General features: G+C 16.0%; 4 protein-coding genes across 4 annotated transcripts, besides 36 other annotated features; 2 read left to right on the top strand and 2 right to left on the bottom strand. All coding sequences in view use genetic code 6, as the record gives it.

Annotated features, from left to right (window-relative positions):
• Window positions 1-98: 98 nt before the first annotated feature.
• Window positions 99-187: a microsatellite.
• Window positions 99-235: a microsatellite.
• Window positions 102-136: a microsatellite.
• Window positions 120-167: a microsatellite.
• A 14-nt stretch (window positions 236-249) lies between the features above and the next one.
• Window positions 250-1,550, bottom strand: IMG5_188510 (u4 u6 small nuclear, putative; the record flags this gene model as incomplete). Its single annotated transcript, XM_004027121.1, has 2 exons — window positions 250-1,091; window positions 1,304-1,550. 2 exons carry the CDS (start codon window positions 1,548-1,550, stop codon window positions 250-252), a joined length of 1,089 nt encoding a protein of 362 aa, XP_004027170.1.
• Window positions 1,210-1,309: a microsatellite.
• A 614-nt stretch (window positions 1,551-2,164) lies between the features above and the next one.
• Window positions 2,165-2,208: a microsatellite.
• Window positions 2,209-2,670: 462 nt separating this feature from the next.
• Window positions 2,671-2,698: a microsatellite.
• A 1,611-nt stretch (window positions 2,699-4,309) lies between these two features.
• IMG5_188500 (hypothetical protein) lies at window positions 4,310-5,572 on the top strand (the record flags this gene model as incomplete). The annotated part of the gene is made up of 5 exons (XM_004027120.1): window positions 4,310-4,418; window positions 4,500-4,621; window positions 4,699-4,950; window positions 5,008-5,297; window positions 5,356-5,572. 5 exons carry the CDS (start codon window positions 4,310-4,312, stop codon window positions 5,495-5,497), a joined length of 915 nt encoding a protein of 304 aa, XP_004027169.1. The 3' UTR covers window positions 5,498-5,572.
• Window positions 5,305-5,347: a microsatellite.
• A 996-nt stretch (window positions 5,573-6,568) lies between the features above and the next one.
• Window positions 6,569-6,660: a microsatellite.
• Window positions 6,592-6,656: a microsatellite.
• Window positions 6,646-6,699: a microsatellite.
• Window positions 6,700-6,937: 238 nt separating this feature from the next.
• Window positions 6,938-6,979: a microsatellite.
• A 1,063-nt stretch (window positions 6,980-8,042) lies between these two features.
• Window positions 8,043-8,097: a microsatellite.
• Window positions 8,046-8,070: a microsatellite.
• A 1,761-nt stretch (window positions 8,098-9,858) lies between the features above and the next one.
• Window positions 9,859-9,923: a microsatellite.
• Window positions 9,862-9,923: a microsatellite.
• An 85-nt stretch (window positions 9,924-10,008) lies between these two features.
• Window positions 10,009-10,034: a microsatellite.
• Window positions 10,035-11,219: 1,185 nt separating this feature from the next.
• Window positions 11,220-12,599, bottom strand: IMG5_188490 (hypothetical protein; the record flags this gene model as incomplete). Its single annotated transcript, XM_004027119.1, has 3 exons — window positions 12,406-12,599; window positions 11,979-12,349; window positions 11,220-11,932 (listed from the first exon to the last, which is right to left on the bottom strand). Exons 2-3 carry the CDS (start codon window positions 12,325-12,327, stop codon window positions 11,220-11,222), a joined length of 1,062 nt encoding a protein of 353 aa, XP_004027168.1. The 5' UTR covers window positions 12,328-12,349; window positions 12,406-12,599.
• Window positions 12,600-12,927: 328 nt separating this feature from the next.
• Window positions 12,928-12,986: a microsatellite.
• Window positions 12,941-12,993: a microsatellite.
• Window positions 12,941-13,004: a microsatellite.
• A 350-nt stretch (window positions 13,005-13,354) lies between these two features.
• On the top strand, window positions 13,355-15,089 carry IMG5_188480 (hypothetical protein; the record flags this gene model as incomplete). Its single annotated transcript, XM_004027118.1, has 4 exons — window positions 13,355-13,488; window positions 13,542-13,721; window positions 13,866-14,422; window positions 14,465-15,089. Coding segments are annotated over 4 exons (1,431 nt in total), but the record flags the coding sequence as incomplete, so codon positions are not given.
• Window positions 13,741-13,808: a microsatellite.
• Window positions 13,742-13,813: a microsatellite.
• Window positions 13,776-13,837: a microsatellite.
• Window positions 13,808-13,853: a microsatellite.
• Window positions 15,090-16,066: 977 nt separating the features above from the next.
• Window positions 16,067-16,101: a microsatellite.
• Window positions 16,102-16,218: 117 nt separating this feature from the next.
• Window positions 16,219-16,275: a microsatellite.
• Window positions 16,226-16,345: a microsatellite.
• A 123-nt stretch (window positions 16,346-16,468) lies between these two features.
• Window positions 16,469-16,502: a microsatellite.
• A 303-nt stretch (window positions 16,503-16,805) lies between these two features.
• Window positions 16,806-16,875: a microsatellite.
• Window positions 16,876-17,369: 494 nt separating this feature from the next.
• Window positions 17,370-17,434: a microsatellite.
• Window positions 17,435-17,446: 12 nt separating this feature from the next.
• Window positions 17,447-17,498: a microsatellite.
• A 551-nt stretch (window positions 17,499-18,049) lies between these two features.
• Window positions 18,050-18,119: a microsatellite.
• Window positions 18,120-18,162: 43 nt separating this feature from the next.
• Window positions 18,163-18,216: part of a microsatellite that runs on past the window's edge.
• Window positions 18,167-18,216: part of a microsatellite that runs on past the window's edge.
• Window positions 18,183-18,216: part of a microsatellite that runs on past the window's edge.
• Window positions 18,184-18,216: part of a microsatellite that runs on past the window's edge.

The raw sequence follows: 18,216 nt of genomic DNA, 5'->3' as shown, positions 1-18,216 counted from the left end.
TTTAAAATATTGAAAAATATTTTTTTATTTATAATTGGCAAAATTAAAAAAAAAATCTTTTTTTAATATAAAATAAAATATTATTATATATTTATTGTATAAAAATATTAAATAAAAACAAAAATTATAATAAAAAAAGACAATAAATAAAATTATAATAAACAAAAAAATATTTTAATAAAGAAAAAAAAATATATTAACAAAAATAAAAATCTATAAATATAAAAAATAAAAAAAACAACATAAAATTCATTCAGGATATTAATAATTAATAGCCATATCAAAATAAAACTCCACGTTCTTTTCCACAAAAGCTCTTTTAGCTTCTACTTCACTATCAGTTTCCATAGCTTTCCATTTATTAAACGAGTGATCTTTAACGACCCCTTCCCACACCAAAGCGCATTTATTATTCTATAATTCAGGTAAAGGCAAAGGATTTCCATTTTCATCCTTATCCAAATAACTACTTTTGTTCCATTTAATTCTTCTCAAAAGTAATTTTTTGTAAAACTTAATAGCTTTCGGTCCTCCCTCAACAATAATAATAGTAGGCATATTATTTTAATTTCTTCCATCCTAAGTAGCTACGGGGGTAACCAAAAGCCCATGTAATTATAATTGTTAGGCATTAATATCAACTTTAAACTTATGTACCCTATCTGTTAAGCTTTCTATCCTAAATAATGCCACTCTACACTCAATACCAGAATCACGTTTAAGTTTTCTAAGAAATTTATCTGCTTTCTATTCTTTAGTTAACTACCTTTGTTGGTTTCTCTTCAAGTGTGCTTAGAGTCTTTCAGATACGCCTTATCTGACTAATTGTTCCATTTTAGTAGGATCTGCAACTGTTTCGTTTGTTAGAACTCTCATCATGTTTGAGAGTTTAATTTTAGGAGGAGGAGGTTCTATTAATCCTAATTTAATTTTGTCTTGTTTTTCTTTTTCTTTTTCCATTCGGTGTCTTCTTCTTAGTTTTTTCCTTTCTTCTCTAGTTAAATATATAGGGATCACAACATTTTGATTTTAATTAGGTAAGCCTTCATTTTTAAAAGGCTTTGGGTGTTCGATTAAATTCGTGATTTTATCTTTTTTATATGTTTCAAAATTGTAAGCAAAATTTTCATCTTATAAATTTAAAAGTTAATTTTTAATAATTTCTAGATTATCCAAAACGTTTATATTAAGAGAATTTTCATTATGTGCATTAATATTATTATTATTATTATTATTATTATTATTATTATTATTATTATCATTATTATTATTATTATATAATTATTTTCTTATTATTAATTACTATTATCTAAAGGAAGATAATATCTTCTATTTTTATCAAAAAGAACTAAATCCCACCATTCTATATCAGGAATAGGATTATGATGTTTTTATTTTAAACTTTATTTTTTTTAATTTATGTATTGTAAATATCTACTATTACTTCTTTAAAATTCTTCTCTTCTATAATCTTCTTCTGTTTTTTAAATTAATTATTTAAAAGCCAAATTCTCATTAAAACTTTCTTTATTATTGTTTTCTATTTCCATCATTTATTAAATTTCTTTTTTAACTTCCATTTAATCTACTTCATCTAATTCTTCTGAATCTGTCTATTATCCTATATTAGGTACTGCCTCCATAAAATTTAATCCATGGACTTTTCTTTTTTCTCTTTTCATACTACTTGAAACTACAAGATTAGAATCATGAAAAACATATGAACTATTATAATTATTTAAAATATAAAATATTTTTTTTTTTACTTTTAAAAATTAGATAATTTCATCATTTTTTTAAGTTTTTCTTCTTAATTTTTTTATTTATTTATTTTTAATTGAGTTTTATTTTATTCGTAAACCACAGGATTTCCTTTTTCATCAACCAACTAGCCTTTTTCATCTAAACGGATTTTTTTTCTTTTTCATCAATTTTAAACTCTTCTTAAGCTTATTCATTTATTAAAATTTTTCCTTCTTTCAAAAGTTTGTCTATTTTTTTCTTTTTTTGCTCTTTTTTTTCCTTATATTCTTTAAGTTTTTAAATCTCCAGTTCTTATTTTGTTAAAGGTTATTTTTTTTCTATTCTTGCTCTTGCTTTTATTTTATTTATTATTCCTTTAATTTACTAGGGACTTAATTTTATTTTCTTAATTTTTCTAATCTTAAATTTTCTTCTTTTTATTTAAATAATCTTTCTTTTATTTAATCTACTTAGCTTTTTGATTTTTACTAATCATTTATTTGTTTATTATTCTAATCTTGTTTTTGGTCTTTTTCTTTTTCTATTTATTTTTATTCAAATTAATTTTTTACTTCTGATTTTTAATCTGGAACTGGTTCTGGTTCTTGCTTTTATTTCTATTATTACTATGTTTAAGGATTACGCATTGTAGACACTTATTACATACGAAGTTATGCGTAAGAAATATTACTTTATTTCAAAGATTAATATGAGATTTTTTATGCTCCTGATGAAGAAACTGCTATGTCGGCATTTGTTTTTATTTTTTTTTCTTATTAAGGTTCTTTGACTTGATTATCGAAATATCTTTTACTCATTTTTTATACTTTCTTTTTTTTTTATTAATAATTAAAAAAAATAATTCGAATATTATTTAGAAAATCTTTATAATTTTTTTTTTTTTAGATTAATAATTTCTTAAATATTTTTTTTTTATTTAATTTTTTTTATTTAAATTATTCTATGATAAAAAGCATTTTTTTGTCAAAATAAACTAAATACATTAAATAATTTTTTCGAAAAATTAAAAATTGAAAATTAAAATATTTTTCAGATATAAAAAACAATATTCTAAATATTATTTTTATTATTAAATTAAAATCATTAATAAAAAATCTTTCAAAGTATTTATTTATCTGATATAAAAGACTTAATATTTTACCCTTTACTCATCAAAAAATAATTTTCAAAATCTCCTCCCCACAGAAGTAATATTATTTATTATTTTTTATGTTTCAAAAAAACATTAAACTTATTCTTTAAAATACGAGGAGTCTATATTTTTGAAAAAACATAATCTATTTTTTTATATACTTTGTTAAATTTATTTTGTTATAAAGACACTGCAAATTTTTTAAGCAAAAGTCTAATTCTTTGATTCTCTATAAGTGAAGTTTTTTTTCTTAAGGGATATTTTTTATTTTTTTAGCTTTAATTAATTATTTATAAATCTTTCATATTTACTTATTTTCATGTTATTCTTTTTCTAATATTTTAATAGTTACAATAGAAGTTTCTAAAGCCACCTTTTCAGATTTATATAAATTAATTTTAATACATCTTAATTTTAATTAGTTCTTATTTTTTACTCTTTATGTTTTTTTTTTATAAATTCGAAATGTCAAAGCTTATTTATATTTTTAATTAATTTTCGTAACAATTGATTTTTAAAAGACTCTATTTATTCTTTTTTTAATAAATTAAATTTGCTAAAAGTTTCATTGATTAATATATAATTGTTATTTAATTATATTTAACAAAATTTTAATAATTTTTATGCAAAAGAACCTACATAACTTAAAATTTATGATTTTTAATTATTATTTCCACTTAATTAAATATTTTATTGTTTTATAAGGAAATGTTTATATAATAAGATTGTAATTTTTTTGTTTTATTAACTTTTTAAGGTATTTGTTTATATTTAATTATTTGTTTTTTTAATAAGTAATTATTAGAACGAATTTTTTTAATTTTTTATTTTAAGTTGTAATGCTTCCATAAAAAAAATTATTTTGTATTTATTTTAAATCAGTTTTTAAAGCATTTTATTATTTATTATTACTTTCTATTTTTTTATTATTTTTGTATTCTTGATAATTTTACTTAATTAATTTAAAAGTTCATTATATGTTATTCCTTGCATTTAAATTTACTTGTTCAACTTTATATTATTTATATATGATAAGTATAATTATTAATTTTAAGCATTTTTTTTTATTTTAATTATTGGTATATATTTTTTATTTTTTATATATAGAATAATATTATAACATTCATTCTCAAGATTAAAATATGTATTCTTTTGGGTAATCTTGAATTTTTTTCTAAAAAAATTATTTCCCTAAATAATTTTAAGAGTCAATTGAGTTTATTAAAAAAATAAAAATAAAAATAAAAAATATATATTAAAAATAATAATTTTAAGAAAAAAAAATCAAACAATCTGTAAAAAAATACTAATAAATTATTATTACAAAGAAAATAAAAAATTTAATAATGGGATCATAAAGTTCTAAATTAGTTTCAGATTCATAATAAAAAAAAGAGCATTTAGTTGTATAACATGAGTAAAAATAAAAAAATAACTTAAAAATAATCTATAAAAAAAATATAAATTATATAAAAACTTAGAAATACTAGTTAAAACATATCAAAGAAAGACTAACCAAATTGTATATTTAAAATAATTTTTTTTAAACAAAAAAATCGAAAACATTAAAACAAAACAAAAAAAATATAAAAATAAACTATAGTATACAATACAATATTTAAATGGAATTTCGGTGGTAGTACAGTTTATGTTACAGGAACATTTACAAATTGGATAAATCATGTCCAATTACAAAAACAAGGATAAGAATTCAGTGTTTGTGTGGTAAAAAACAAATAAATAATTAAATAAATAGGATTATGTTTACTAAAAAATAAATAAAAAAAAAAAAATACATAAAGAAATTGCCTCCTGATGTTTATTAATATAAATTTATAGTAGACGGAGAATGGAGATTTTCTCCAGATGATAATTAATCGACTGATGAAAATGGGAATATAAATAATATTATTGATACAACTAAAATTAAATAAGTAAATTATTTATAAGAAACTCATTAAAGACCTGTTCCACCAGTAGAACTCAAAAATAAAAAAGACGATATGCAAAAAGTTGAAAATCAATTCAAAAAAATCGGGTTAGATGATAAATCTGTAAAAATAAAAATAAAGCCCATGTTTATTATAGTATATTTATATTTTATAAAAAAGCCAAATATTTCAGAATTTTCTAGCGAAAAATTTGCTATTAATGAAAGAAAAAAAATTCTTCCAGAATATAATTTTACTGAAAGAGCTCCTCCTTGTCCTCCTCATTTACATGATATATATTTCTTAAGATAAAAAGAAAGAAAACATTTTAATATTTGGAAATAAAGATAAATACCAGAAAATTTATCTGAAGAATAACTAAAGAAAATGCTTAAATAAGAAGAAAATGAAGTATTGATTCATATTTTTGAAGGAGATCATTAGTTAGCTCCTCCATTACATGTCACTACGTAATAATATTTAAATTATATTATTTTATTTAATTATATTTTTAATTAATAATAAAAGAAAACATGTAGGAATTAAATAAAGAAAGAAACCATAATATCATACTTATTCATTAACATAAAGATTTAAATAAAAATATACAACCTATAAATTTTACACAAACTAATATTTTGAAAATTCAGATAGACTCTTTGTATCCTGATTTTAAATTAATTATACAATAAAAAACATATCATTTATTTTAAATTTTAAGAATCCGATAAGAAAAAAAAGAAATATTATTTTTTAAATACAAATATATATACTAATTTTAAAATAAAAACAGAAAATTTTTCACTCATTCATATTAATATTATTTTAAATTAGTTTTATATTATAGTTTATTTATTTTTTAAAAAATAAAAAAATAAAAAATATATAATAAATGCAAATTATTGAAAAGGTTAATTTTTAATATATGTAAAAGAATAAATAATTTAATACTTTTTATTATAATCATTGTATTTATATCATTATTATAATAATTTTTATTTTTTTAAATTATATATTATTTCTTATTATAAATTTTTTACTACTAATTGTTTTTTAAATTTTAATTTAAAAAAATAAAAAAATAAAATTAAAAACGAATGATGTAAAACAAATCTAATTTATTAAGTATTTTGAAACCATATTAGAGAATGTATTTTATATTTTTTGCTTCATTAAAATTTATAAAAGGATAATGAATTCAATCCCTTAATGTTAAAGATTTCCTTTAATTTAACAATAAAAAGTAGAAAAAGTAATTAAAAAAAAACATATATATTATTATTTTTTTTCTAAAAATATTAAATAATTTTTTATTTATATTAGAATTAAGTTATTAAAGATTATATTTTGTAAATTTAGAATGAAAATTTGCATTAAATATAAGGTTAAAAAAAAAATTCAAAGAGATATATTTTATTTTATTTTTTCTCATTTAAATATTCTATATATATGTTAATAAAAGAATTATAAAAAGTTTAAAAAAATGAAAAAGATTTAAAAATTACATAATAAACAAGTACTAATATAAATAATATTAACAATGATTAAACTTAAGGTAATTCAAAAAATAATATTTTAAATAATTCTTAATTAAATTAATAGTGGATTGATGAAAAAAAAAGTAAAAAAAAATTATTATAATTTTTTTTTATATAATTATTATAAATAGAATTAAAATTGCAAAAGAAAAAATAAGAAAAAATTATAAAACTAAAAGAAAAAAATTTAAAAAAATAAAAACTAAAATAACAATAAAAATCAATTAGAAAATAAAATAAACTAAAATTAGAAAAGAAAAAAAATAATATAATTATAAAAAAATAATAAAAATAAGCTTAAATAATTAAATAAATATAAATAGTTTAACTAATTTGTTTCGAAATATATTGATAATACTTAATAATAATTAGACTAAAATTAAATTTAAGATTTAAATAATTATGTTTAATAATAAAATCAGAAAGAATATCTTAAAGATTAGAAGATTTAACTGAATTTTTATATATTGAATTATAAAACAATCAAGATAAAATTTGACTAAAATGAAATAATTAAAATAATAAAATATTTTATTAAGTTTTAATAAAATATTGAAAAATAATTTTTTTATTTTTTTATTTTTGAATATAATTTTTTATTTTTGAATATAATTAAAAAGAAATATCTATAATAAAAAATAAAATTCCAGAGTTAAATATTAAAATATAAACATTAAATAAAATATCTCACTATTTATTTTTTAAATTAATACTATTTTTATTTAAAGAAGGTGTAAAATAACATTCTTAAAGTTATTTTTGAAGAATTTCCTATTATTTTTGCTTAATTTTTTAATCCTTAATCTAAAATAATATATAAATTAATGTTTTTTGATTTTATTTATTTAAAATACTTATTGTCTTATTAATTATTATTCATATATATCTTTTCCTCCTATATTTAATCCATTACCTTGATTTATAATTTATTATGATTTAGGATTTATTTTAGGCTATTTTTAATAATAATTAATATAAAAAAATATAACTTAAAATTTACCTTAAAAGTATGTTACTCTAGTTCATTTTTTTTTTCTAACCATTTTTATTTATAATTATTCAAAACCGAATTTTTTTAATCTAAAGTTAAATTCTATATAAAAGAAAAAAATAAAAATAAAAATACTTAAAAACAAAAAAATAATGAAATATTACATCAATAATTTTTTCACTTTCTTAAAGAAAATCTTTAAAGTTCATTTATTTATTTTATTGTTCCATTTATAGTAACATGGGAGCAAAAATTTCTAAAATTTCAGTTGAAAGACTTCTTATTTCTATATTTTCAGCAGAAATAACTCCGTCTTTATCATTATCCATTTATTAAAATATTTTATATAATCTTTTTATTTTATGTTCTTGAAAAATCTCAATAGACTTTTAGCTTGGCTTAAATACTTTTTATTATTATTCTTTCTTTTTATTATTATTTAATAAATCTTTCTTATCTTATTCTGAATCATTATTAAAGCTTTTAACTCTATTTCTTTAAGTTTAACTAGTGCATATATTAGATGAAGACTTAGATCTTTAAGAATATAAATATTCATAAACAGGTTTATTATCTGTATTTCTAAGTATTTTAGGAGGTCTACAAATTTAAGGTTTAAATAAAGGTTAACCATTTTTAGGATCATTTTCATTTTAAATTTCTTATCTTTTTTTATTGAAAATTTGTTTTTTTTTTTATTTGTTTTTTTTATTTTACTTTAATTTTTTTACTTTTATTTTAGTTATTTATTGCGTATATCGGTTTGCATTCTTTCAAGAAATTAAACCTCACTGTTATTTGTTTATTTTTTCTTTTTTTAATCAAATTGGCTTTTTTATAAACTTTCTTATTCAAGTCTATTTTTTTTTAGTTTTTTTTTTCTTTTGTAAATATGTTTATACTGTTTATTTTAATTTACACTGCTTAAGCTAGATCTTCTTTTTTTTGTTAATATTATTTTGCCACATTATAAAGCTCATCAAATTTATTTTATTTTTATTAATTTCTATATTTTTATTCAATTATTTATTGACTTCTATATTATTTACATATTTAATTTAAATAAAAATAGTTATGTATTTATTTACATTTCATTTATTTAAGGTACAAATGAGCATTCTTTCATTTCTTTCTCTTTTTTTTCTTATTTAATCTATTCAATTTTATAATTTTTTTTTTTATAATTTTCTACTCTTTGTTAATCTTTTAATTCTTAATAATTTTTGTTTTATTTACTACTTGTATCTTATTCTATATTCTACTTTTACTTCTTTTTTTTTAAAAAAAATAGAAAAATTAATGTTTTTTTAATTAAAAAAAAAAAACTTAAATTATTTATTATGAATTATTATTAATTTTTGGTTTAAAAGTTAATTCTTCAAGTTCGATTTTTTCTTTTTGTTATTTAATACTTTCAATTTTTTATTGTAATTTATTTTTCTCTTTTATACTCTTTTCGTATATTCTAATACCAATATTATTAGCTTAATATTTACAAGCTTATTTTTTTTATTATTAGACAACTAACTGTTTATTTTTACCATCATAATAAATACTGATATAAAAAAAATATAAATAAAAATTAAATTGTAAAAAAATACTCAGTATTAAATTATATTTGATTATCATATTTTTTTATATTTTAACATTCTTTCAATTACTAAAAAATATTTTCAAATCCTTGATCTTATTTGAAATTGCTTTGAAAAATATCATCATAATCATTATTATAATATATTTATTAGTTTTTATTATTTTATTAAATTTAATTCGTAAAAGGAAATTCTAAAATGATTTCTTCCTGATTATTATTTGTTATTTAAAAAGAATTTTACTTATTTTAAATATATGGCATAAAATTTTAAATTCCAAAATTTGAAATATATTAGTTCTATTATTTTTCAATTATTGGATTATTCAAATCTAAAAAAGCGTCAATTTCAATATCCTGAAATTTATTCTCTTTAAGATTAATGTTTTCACATTTAGTTAATTATGTTTCAAAAGCAGTATTTAAATTTTTTATATCATTTTAAGAACTTTAGTTTAATCCTATTTCTTCAAATAATTTATCAGCATCAAAAAACATTTTTTTTTTTATTTAAAAATAATTATTAATAATATTTATAATCGTTTATTTAATATTGTAAAAAATTTTAAACGTGAATAAACATAATTATAAATAATTAAGAAAAAAGGTAATTTTTAATTTATTATAGATTATAGAATGTAATATAGCTAATATATATATAATTATTTTTTTAATTTTAAGAATATAATAAAAAAAAATTAATAATAAGTAAAGTTTTTCATAATTTTATTATAAAAGTTTATTATAAACAAAATTAAATTTTTAATATATTTGAAATATATTTAAAAATAATTATTAGACATAATTTATTATTTATAAAAAATTATAAATAGAAAAATTAAAATAATAATATTTTACATAATAATAATAATGCATTTAAATTTTAACTTTATATATATTAATTTATGTATTTTAAAATTAAAAAAAAAAAAAAATTATAAAATCTTTAAATTTATAAAAAAAAAAAAATCATAAATAATAAAATATGTTTAGGAAATAAATACTGAACATAAATTCGGAATACATAAAATTTAACTAAAATTTATCTTAAAGGGACCTCTAAAAACAATAAAAAAAACAATAAAAATATAAAGATAAGTAATTACTAAAAAACATAAGCTTATAATAAAACTAAAAAAATGAAGAAACAAAAATTTAATAATAAGATATTCACGGAAAATAAAAAAATATTGAAAACAAAGAAGAAAATATTTTAATTTAAAAGCAAATAAATGAAAAAATATAAATGGACACAATACAGCTTTTAAAAAAAAGCAAAGAAAACCAATTCGGGAATTTTTTAAATTACTACAACCATAGATATGAGAAAAAATGGGCTGATCCAAGAATAAAAGTGTTAAAATAAGAATGGTTTTTAAATAAAGAAGTATTAGATATTGGATGCAATGATGGTTCTTTAACTCTTCAATTAGCAATAAAATATTTCCCATTAAAAATTTAAGGAGTGGACATTGACTATAATATTATAAATAAAGCAATTGATAATTGCTTATTATTAGAAAAATAATAAAATAAATCTAAAAATTAATAAGAAAATGAATAAGAAATGGAATAGTAAAAATACTATAAATTAAAATAAAAACTAGATAAATTACCAAAAAGTTTTTTAATATAAAATAAATAAATAAATCTTTTAGAGTAATTATATATGGAAGAAAATGCTAAAAGTTTATTAGTTGAAGAAAATAATAATTAACAAATAGAAATAAAGAAAAAATTCCCTGAAAACGTAAAATTTAGAATGGAAAATTATATACAAAATACAGATTTAACAGAAAAATATGACACTATTTGTTGCTTTTCAACTACAAAATGGATACATATTAATTTTGGAGATGAAGGGATAATAAGGCTCTTTGAGAAAATTTATAAAAGCCTAAGATAAAACGGATTATTAATTTTAGAATTTTAGGAATGGAAATCTTATAAAAAAATTAAAAATTAAAATAATGAATTTAAAAATATCATAAAAACAATTTAATTACATCCAGGAGAATTCAAAGAATTCCTAATAAAAAAATAAAGATATATATTAGAATAAGAACTTATTCCTGATATTAATATGTATAATAATGTTCCTTAATTTTTCAAAAGACCAATATATATTTTTAGAAAATAATGATAAATATATATATTAATTAAGAAAAAATACATATAATATATATATATATATATATTTATTATTATTAATAATTATTTATATTTAAATTTTCTTATAAATTTACATATATATATTTTATATATTTTTTTATCATTTTTGTTCATTTTCCTTTGAATATTTTATTGCCCATTCTATTATTTCTATTGTTTCTTTCCATCTATCTTTTATACTTTTACAATTTAAAAGAACTACAATTAAACTATATTAATTATTCTTAAACCAACTAGCTAAACATGGTCCTGCATTACATGTAATTCCAGTTTTTAATCCACTGAAACCTTTTTTTAATAATTAATTCGTATTTTTCCATATTATTTTTCTTTTTAATTCTTATTAAGAATCATAAATTTCAGCTTAATATTATTATTTTTATACTACTTCTTTAATCAGAGGATCATAAATCATTTATAAAGATAATTATCCAGCATCATAGGCTGATGATCTATTTTTTTTATGTACTAAACCATGTGGATTTGTGAAATAGGTATCAAACATGCTGAATTTTTATGCTTATCTATTCATTTCTCTTATAAAATACATTATAGGATTTCTAACCTTTTTATAAAAATATTTATTATAAATAAATAATATTATTTTTTCATTAAAAAAAAAATTGCTTTAATTTTTTTTATTGATAGATTTAATTCCATATTTCTCTTTAAATTCTTCACTTTATATAAATATGTAAACACCAAAATTTTCAGCTAAAACAATAGCTGCATCATTTCCACTTGGAAGCATTAAACCATGTAATAAATCGTAAATACTTACAAGATCTCCTTTTTTTAATTCTGCTGAAGTTCCTATTTATTTTATAATTTGCAATATAGACAAAAAAGTTTAAAAAACCTTTAATATTAGCTGCATGTTAAGATACTTTAAAATATGTTTTTTCTGGAATTATATTCATTTATCGCATGTAATATATAGATAAAAATAAAGTCATCATTTTAGTTAATGAAGCTATTTCTCTAATTGTAGATTCTTAATAACCACCTATTACTTGTTTATTCTTAGCATTTATAATAATCCAGCTTTTTGCACTTATTTAAGGAGGTTTTTATTTAAGTTTATTAATTTATTCTATATAAAATATTAAAAATTTTGATTTAAATTAAAGTCTTTTAAAATATAAAAAACTTATAAAAATTCTATTTTCTCTTTGAACTTATTAAGCTTAATAACTGTTTCTTTTCATAGACTTAAAAGTTTCTGTTTTACTAAAAATTATTTTAAATATCAAAAATAAAAAAAAAAAAAAATGTTTTTTTTTTACTTCTTTATTTGCTAATTTTATTATTTTCCTATTTAAAACGTAAAAATACTATTATTATTTTTGAAAGTTCTAATTTTAAAACTACTGTTTTTCCTTACTTATTGTTATTATGTTTATTTCTAACAATTTTCTGTAATATTGATTTTTCCATCATTTTTAATAGGTAAAATATCATTTTATATAAGTTTATCATTTTTATTATTTGACTAATTAAAATTAATATTTGCTATCTATTATTTTTATTCATTATTTATACTATTTTATGATTTTTTAACTATTTATTGCTATTATTCGGTTTCGTTCTCTTCATTTCCTAAATCACTTTCATCATCTTCATCGTTTTCTTCGTCTTCTACATCATCTTCATACTTCAAATTATAATCATATTCACCTTCTTGACAATTTTCTAATTCATAATTATCAATACTACAGCTACTTGAAGGAGGAGAAACTAATACTTTGTTTTCCATTTAATATTGAATGCCTTTATTGACAACAAAATAAAGGAGTATATTAATATTTAAAAATTATAATTAAATAAAAATAAAATAAAAAAATAATAAATTAATAAAAATAAAATATAATTAAAATTAAAAATATTTAATGCGTTAATACTATTTTTTTATTTATTTATAGATTAAATAATTTTTTATTTCTTATCTAAAAATAATATAATTAATTAAATAATTTTCTCGTAATTATAATTTTTTATTTATATATTATTTTTTTAAAAAGGTAACTTCCTTTTTATTTTAAGTGTAATTTTTTTTTTGAAAATAATAAATTATAACTTAAAAATAATATATATATATATATTAAAAAAATAAAATAAGAAAATGGTAAAACAAATTTTTTTATTATAAATCATAATTAAAATTATTTTTTGATTATATAAAAAAGTCTAAAATTATTGGTTCAAAGCTTATAAAAGAAACATAAAGAAACGTTGATGAAACTCTTTTTGCTTCCAAAAAGATAAAAAGCCCAGAATAATAATAAGAAACTTTAAAAAAAGCGCGTCAAGGTGATTTTACAGATCCAGATGTTATTTTGATTCCTGAATCTGAATTATAAAGAATAAAAGTAAATTAAATATAAAAAAAAGTAAAATTAAAAGTAATTTTTAAAAAAAAAAGAATAATGCAATAATAACTACAAAAGAAGAATAATTACATCAAAAGAAAATATTGGAAGAATAAAAAGAAAAATAAATGGCAGCAGCTAAAGCAAAAAAATAAAAAATGCTTTAAATAGAAGAAGAAAAAAAAAAACTTGTTCCACTTTCAGAAGTAGAATAAGAAGAAAAAATAGTTAAAGTAAAAAAATAATAAAAATTATATATATATATATATATATATAAATATAATATATTTTAATATATATTATATTTATTTCATATATATTTATTATTAATTTATTTTTTTAATATTTAATTTATTTTTTAATTACAATTTTTATAGGATTCTCTTATTAACAGAGCTTAGGAAATATTAGCTGAATAATTAGATGATGTAAAAGAAATGAACAAAATGGTTATGTATGCTAAATGTGTTACTATTCGTGATAAATAACTTGTAGAGAAAAAAAATATTCATGATGATATAAAAAACTAAGAAAAAAGAAAAGACTTAATGATGGAAATTGAAAGGCTTAAAAAAATTAAATATTATGAAGAATTAGAAAAAAGAAAGAAAGAAGAATTAAGAGAAGGGCATCACAAAATTATTGAATAAATTAAAGAAAGAGAACTTGTCCGTTTAAGAGACAAAGAAGAATTAGAAAAAGAAGGTTAATTAATGATTAAAGCAATTAATTAACTTGAAATTGAAGAATAAAATAAAGCCTTAAAAAAAAAGTCTGATGCTAAATTACTTTTAGATTAAATTTTTGAAGCAAACTCAAACGCTATTCTCGTAAAATAAAAACGTATATAAGAAGAAATAACTGAAGATGAAAAAATATTAAAATATAATTTAGAAAAGGCTTAAAAAGAAGCTGAAACGTTAGCAGAACAAAAGTAAAAAAAAATTTAAAAATAAAAAATAAAACAAAAAATTAGACGAATTAAGGATGAAATAGAAAAAGAATTATAAAGATTAAGAGAAATGCAAGAGAAGGCAACTGATAGATAAGCAGAATTAGATGCTTTGAGGGCTAAAAGAGCAATGGAATAAAACGAAAGAAATGCTCGTGAAAAAGAAAGAAAAGAAGCCGAATAAAGAGAAAGAATAAATGCTGAATTAATGGAAGCTAGAAGATAATAGTAATACGAAAAAGAATAAAGATTATAAGAATAAGCAAAATAAGATAGAGATGAATTCTAGAGAATTATTTAAGCTTAAAAATTGGAAAGAGATATTGAATTAAAAATAGAATAGGAAAGAGAAAATTAAATTAAAAAACATGCAGAATAGTTAAGAAAGTAGATAGCTTTGAATGAAGAAAAGCTTAAATAAGATTAAAGAAGTAGATTGGAGGAAGGAAAGAAAATTAGAGATTAATTATCATAATAAAAAAGAATGTTGGAATAAATAAAAGAACAAAAACTAGAATAATTACATAAATTAGATATTCCAGAAAAATATACAGCAGAACTTGAACGCAAAAAAATTGTTATTTGAAATTCAATTATATTTTTTACTTTTTTTTTATAGAAATATAATTTCATTAGAAGAAACAATTGCAATAAATATAAAAATTATTTTATTTTTTTATTTTTAAATGTTAGATCTCTTTTTTTTTTTTTAATATTTAATTTAAATAAATAAATATTATTATTTTTTTATTTACATTTTTCTTAAAATAAAATTACTATTTTTAAATTAACAAAAATAATATATTTATTTTATTTAAAATAATATAATAGAAAAATTTTATTTAAATAATTGAGTTTTTATATAAAAATAAAATATTGTATATTAATAATATTAACCTAAATTATTTTTAATATATTATTATTTTAATTTTAATGATAAATATTTATTATTTTTATAAATAATCATTTATATAAATTTTGTATTAATAAAATATATAGGTATAAATTTAATTTTTTTTTTTTCTTTAAATATATATAAGAATAAATAAATATATAAATAATTATTAAAAAAATAAAATAATTAAAAATTAAAAAAGTGATGTAAATATAAAATATATAAAAATAATAATTATATATAAATTAAATATTGATGATATTTGCGATGGGCGGACATAGTATTATATGCTGACATCATCAAGTTTATCCTGAATTAAAATTCGCTTATATAAAAAAGCAATATATATAATAAAATTTCATGTTTTTATAAAATAATATTTTTAAATTATAAAATTAAAATAAATGTATATTATCTAATTTTTAAAATTTTTAAAAAATTGAAAATTATTTAATAAATGAAGAAAAATATACAATAATTCATTTTTGTTTAGTTTATAATTTTTTAATTTATGTATATAAATTTGATAAGATTATTAAAAATTCTTATCAAATTTGATAAATATAATTATTAAATTTTCAAATAAAAATCATTTTAAATGGTAAAGAAACAAATCAATATATTATAAAGCATCATTTATATTTTATACAAAAAAAAAAATGTGTGCAAAAAATTTATCTTAATTTATTGTTCATATTTTTTTCATTAATAAAATAATTGTGTTTAATATTATTAAATTAAAATTAAAAAAAAATTAAAATAAAATAAACTCTAAAGAAATTAAGTTTTTATTAATATAAAATAATGTAAATTCAGATATATATACTAAAAATTATAAAAATAGTGACATTTTGATATAAATAAAAAGAATAAATACATTCATAATATTTATAATATTATAAACCAATAATTTTAATATTATATAAAAAATAATTATTAAAATTCAATAATAATAAAAAAATATTATTTTTATATTATCAAAAATAATTATATAATTGAATATATTATAATATTAAAACATAAATATTATTACTTATCATTTATAGTATATTATTAATTATATAAAAAATTCTATCTTAATAAATTTACTATATAATAAGTAATGAATAAATTAAAAAATAATTAATAGAAATTATATATATATATATTATATATATATATATATATTTTTATATAATAAATAAATATCTTTTTTTTTCTAAAATATTTTATTTTTTATGTTTTTGATTAATATATATTCGAATACAAACTATTTATAAATTAAAAAGACTATATTGTAAAAATGTATAAATTAAATTAAATTAAAATAATATAATTTTATTTATATCAAATAACTGTTATTTATTTATCTATCACATATCAATAAAAATTTACTGTATAATAGTTTAAATAAACTTTTTTATTACTATTAATAACTTAAAAAGATTAAGATAATTAAAAAATGATATAATGAAATAAGTTTATTATCTTTTTAAAAATATTTTATTAATTTAAAATTGATTATATATAATAATTTTGAATTAATTTAAAAATTTTATTATACTATATAATCTTTATAAAAATAAAAGAAAACTTTAGATTTATAATTAATTTATTTATAAATATTAAAAATTATAATAATTATTTATAACTTATATCTATTTTTTAAAAAAATATATTAATAAATTAATATGAGAATATTTCTTGAATATAAATATTAAATAGTAATATAATAAAATTTATAATAAATATGCTATATATTAAATTAGTTTAAAAATTATTTATTGAATATATATAGTTATATAGTAAAAATTATTTTAACTTTTTTGTAATAATTATAATTAAAAAATTTAAATTTAATATAATTAATTAAATTTATAAATAATATATATATAAATAATAAATAAAATAAAAATTAAGTTTAACTATAAACTATAAAAAAAAAAAAAAATATTAAAGTAAAAATTAAATAGATTAAAAAAAACGATATATTAATAAAAATAAATTTAAAAAAATCTAATTAATAAATGAAAATATTTTTATTTAATATTTGATAATAAATTAAACATTAAATTATTTAGAAATTAAAAATAATATTAACATAAAAATATTTTTAAATTTCAAAAAAGTAAATATATATATATATAAATATATATATATATATATATATATATATATTTATATTTATTATGTATTGTTTTTTTTGAAATTAATAATAATATTTTTTTTCAACAGCATATTCCGCAATTTTATTTTTCTTTTATGTTTTCAGATTAATATTAATTATTATTTTTTGTCATATTATTTTAATATATATCCAATATAGAATCTTTTTATTATATTTAAACTTATTCGCTATTTTCCTAAATTTCCATTATATTGTAAATATCTTTATCTAATATTTTATTACTAAAATTGCTACTTAAAGAAAATAAATCATATTCTCCTAATTCTGATAAAACTTATTCATTATCAAGAGCAGGAAAATCCTATTTTGGTTTCCCATTTTTCTTTTTAGCCAAAAAAAGATTCCACAATAAAGGATTGGGATTTAAACGTTCATTTTTATCTTTATCTATCAAAATTTCATTAAAGGCTTTAATTGAATATTAAATTACATCAATAACTTAAGTATTTTAACTTGTAAATTATTCGCTAAATTAAAAAAGCTTAGGTTCATTTTAAAACTCTATATCTAAAAAAATTACTACTTATTTCAAATAAAATTCTATTAGATTATTATTATTATTGTTATTATTATTATTATTATTATTATTATTATTATTATTTATTTTATTATTATTAATGGAATTTGATTTTAAAAAAATTTAATCACTTTTATCTATCATTTATTTTTATATTATTAATTTTTTTTATTTTTTATTTTTTTATTTTTTTTATT

The sequence above is a fragment of the Ichthyophthirius multifiliis genome, assembly GCF_000220395.1.
Source record: "Ichthyophthirius multifiliis unplaced genomic scaffold scaff_1120509251357, whole genome shotgun sequence".
NCBI lineage: Eukaryota > Ciliophora > Oligohymenophorea > Hymenostomatida > Ichthyophthirius > Ichthyophthirius multifiliis.
This window is presented reverse-complemented; position numbering and strand designations above follow the sequence as displayed.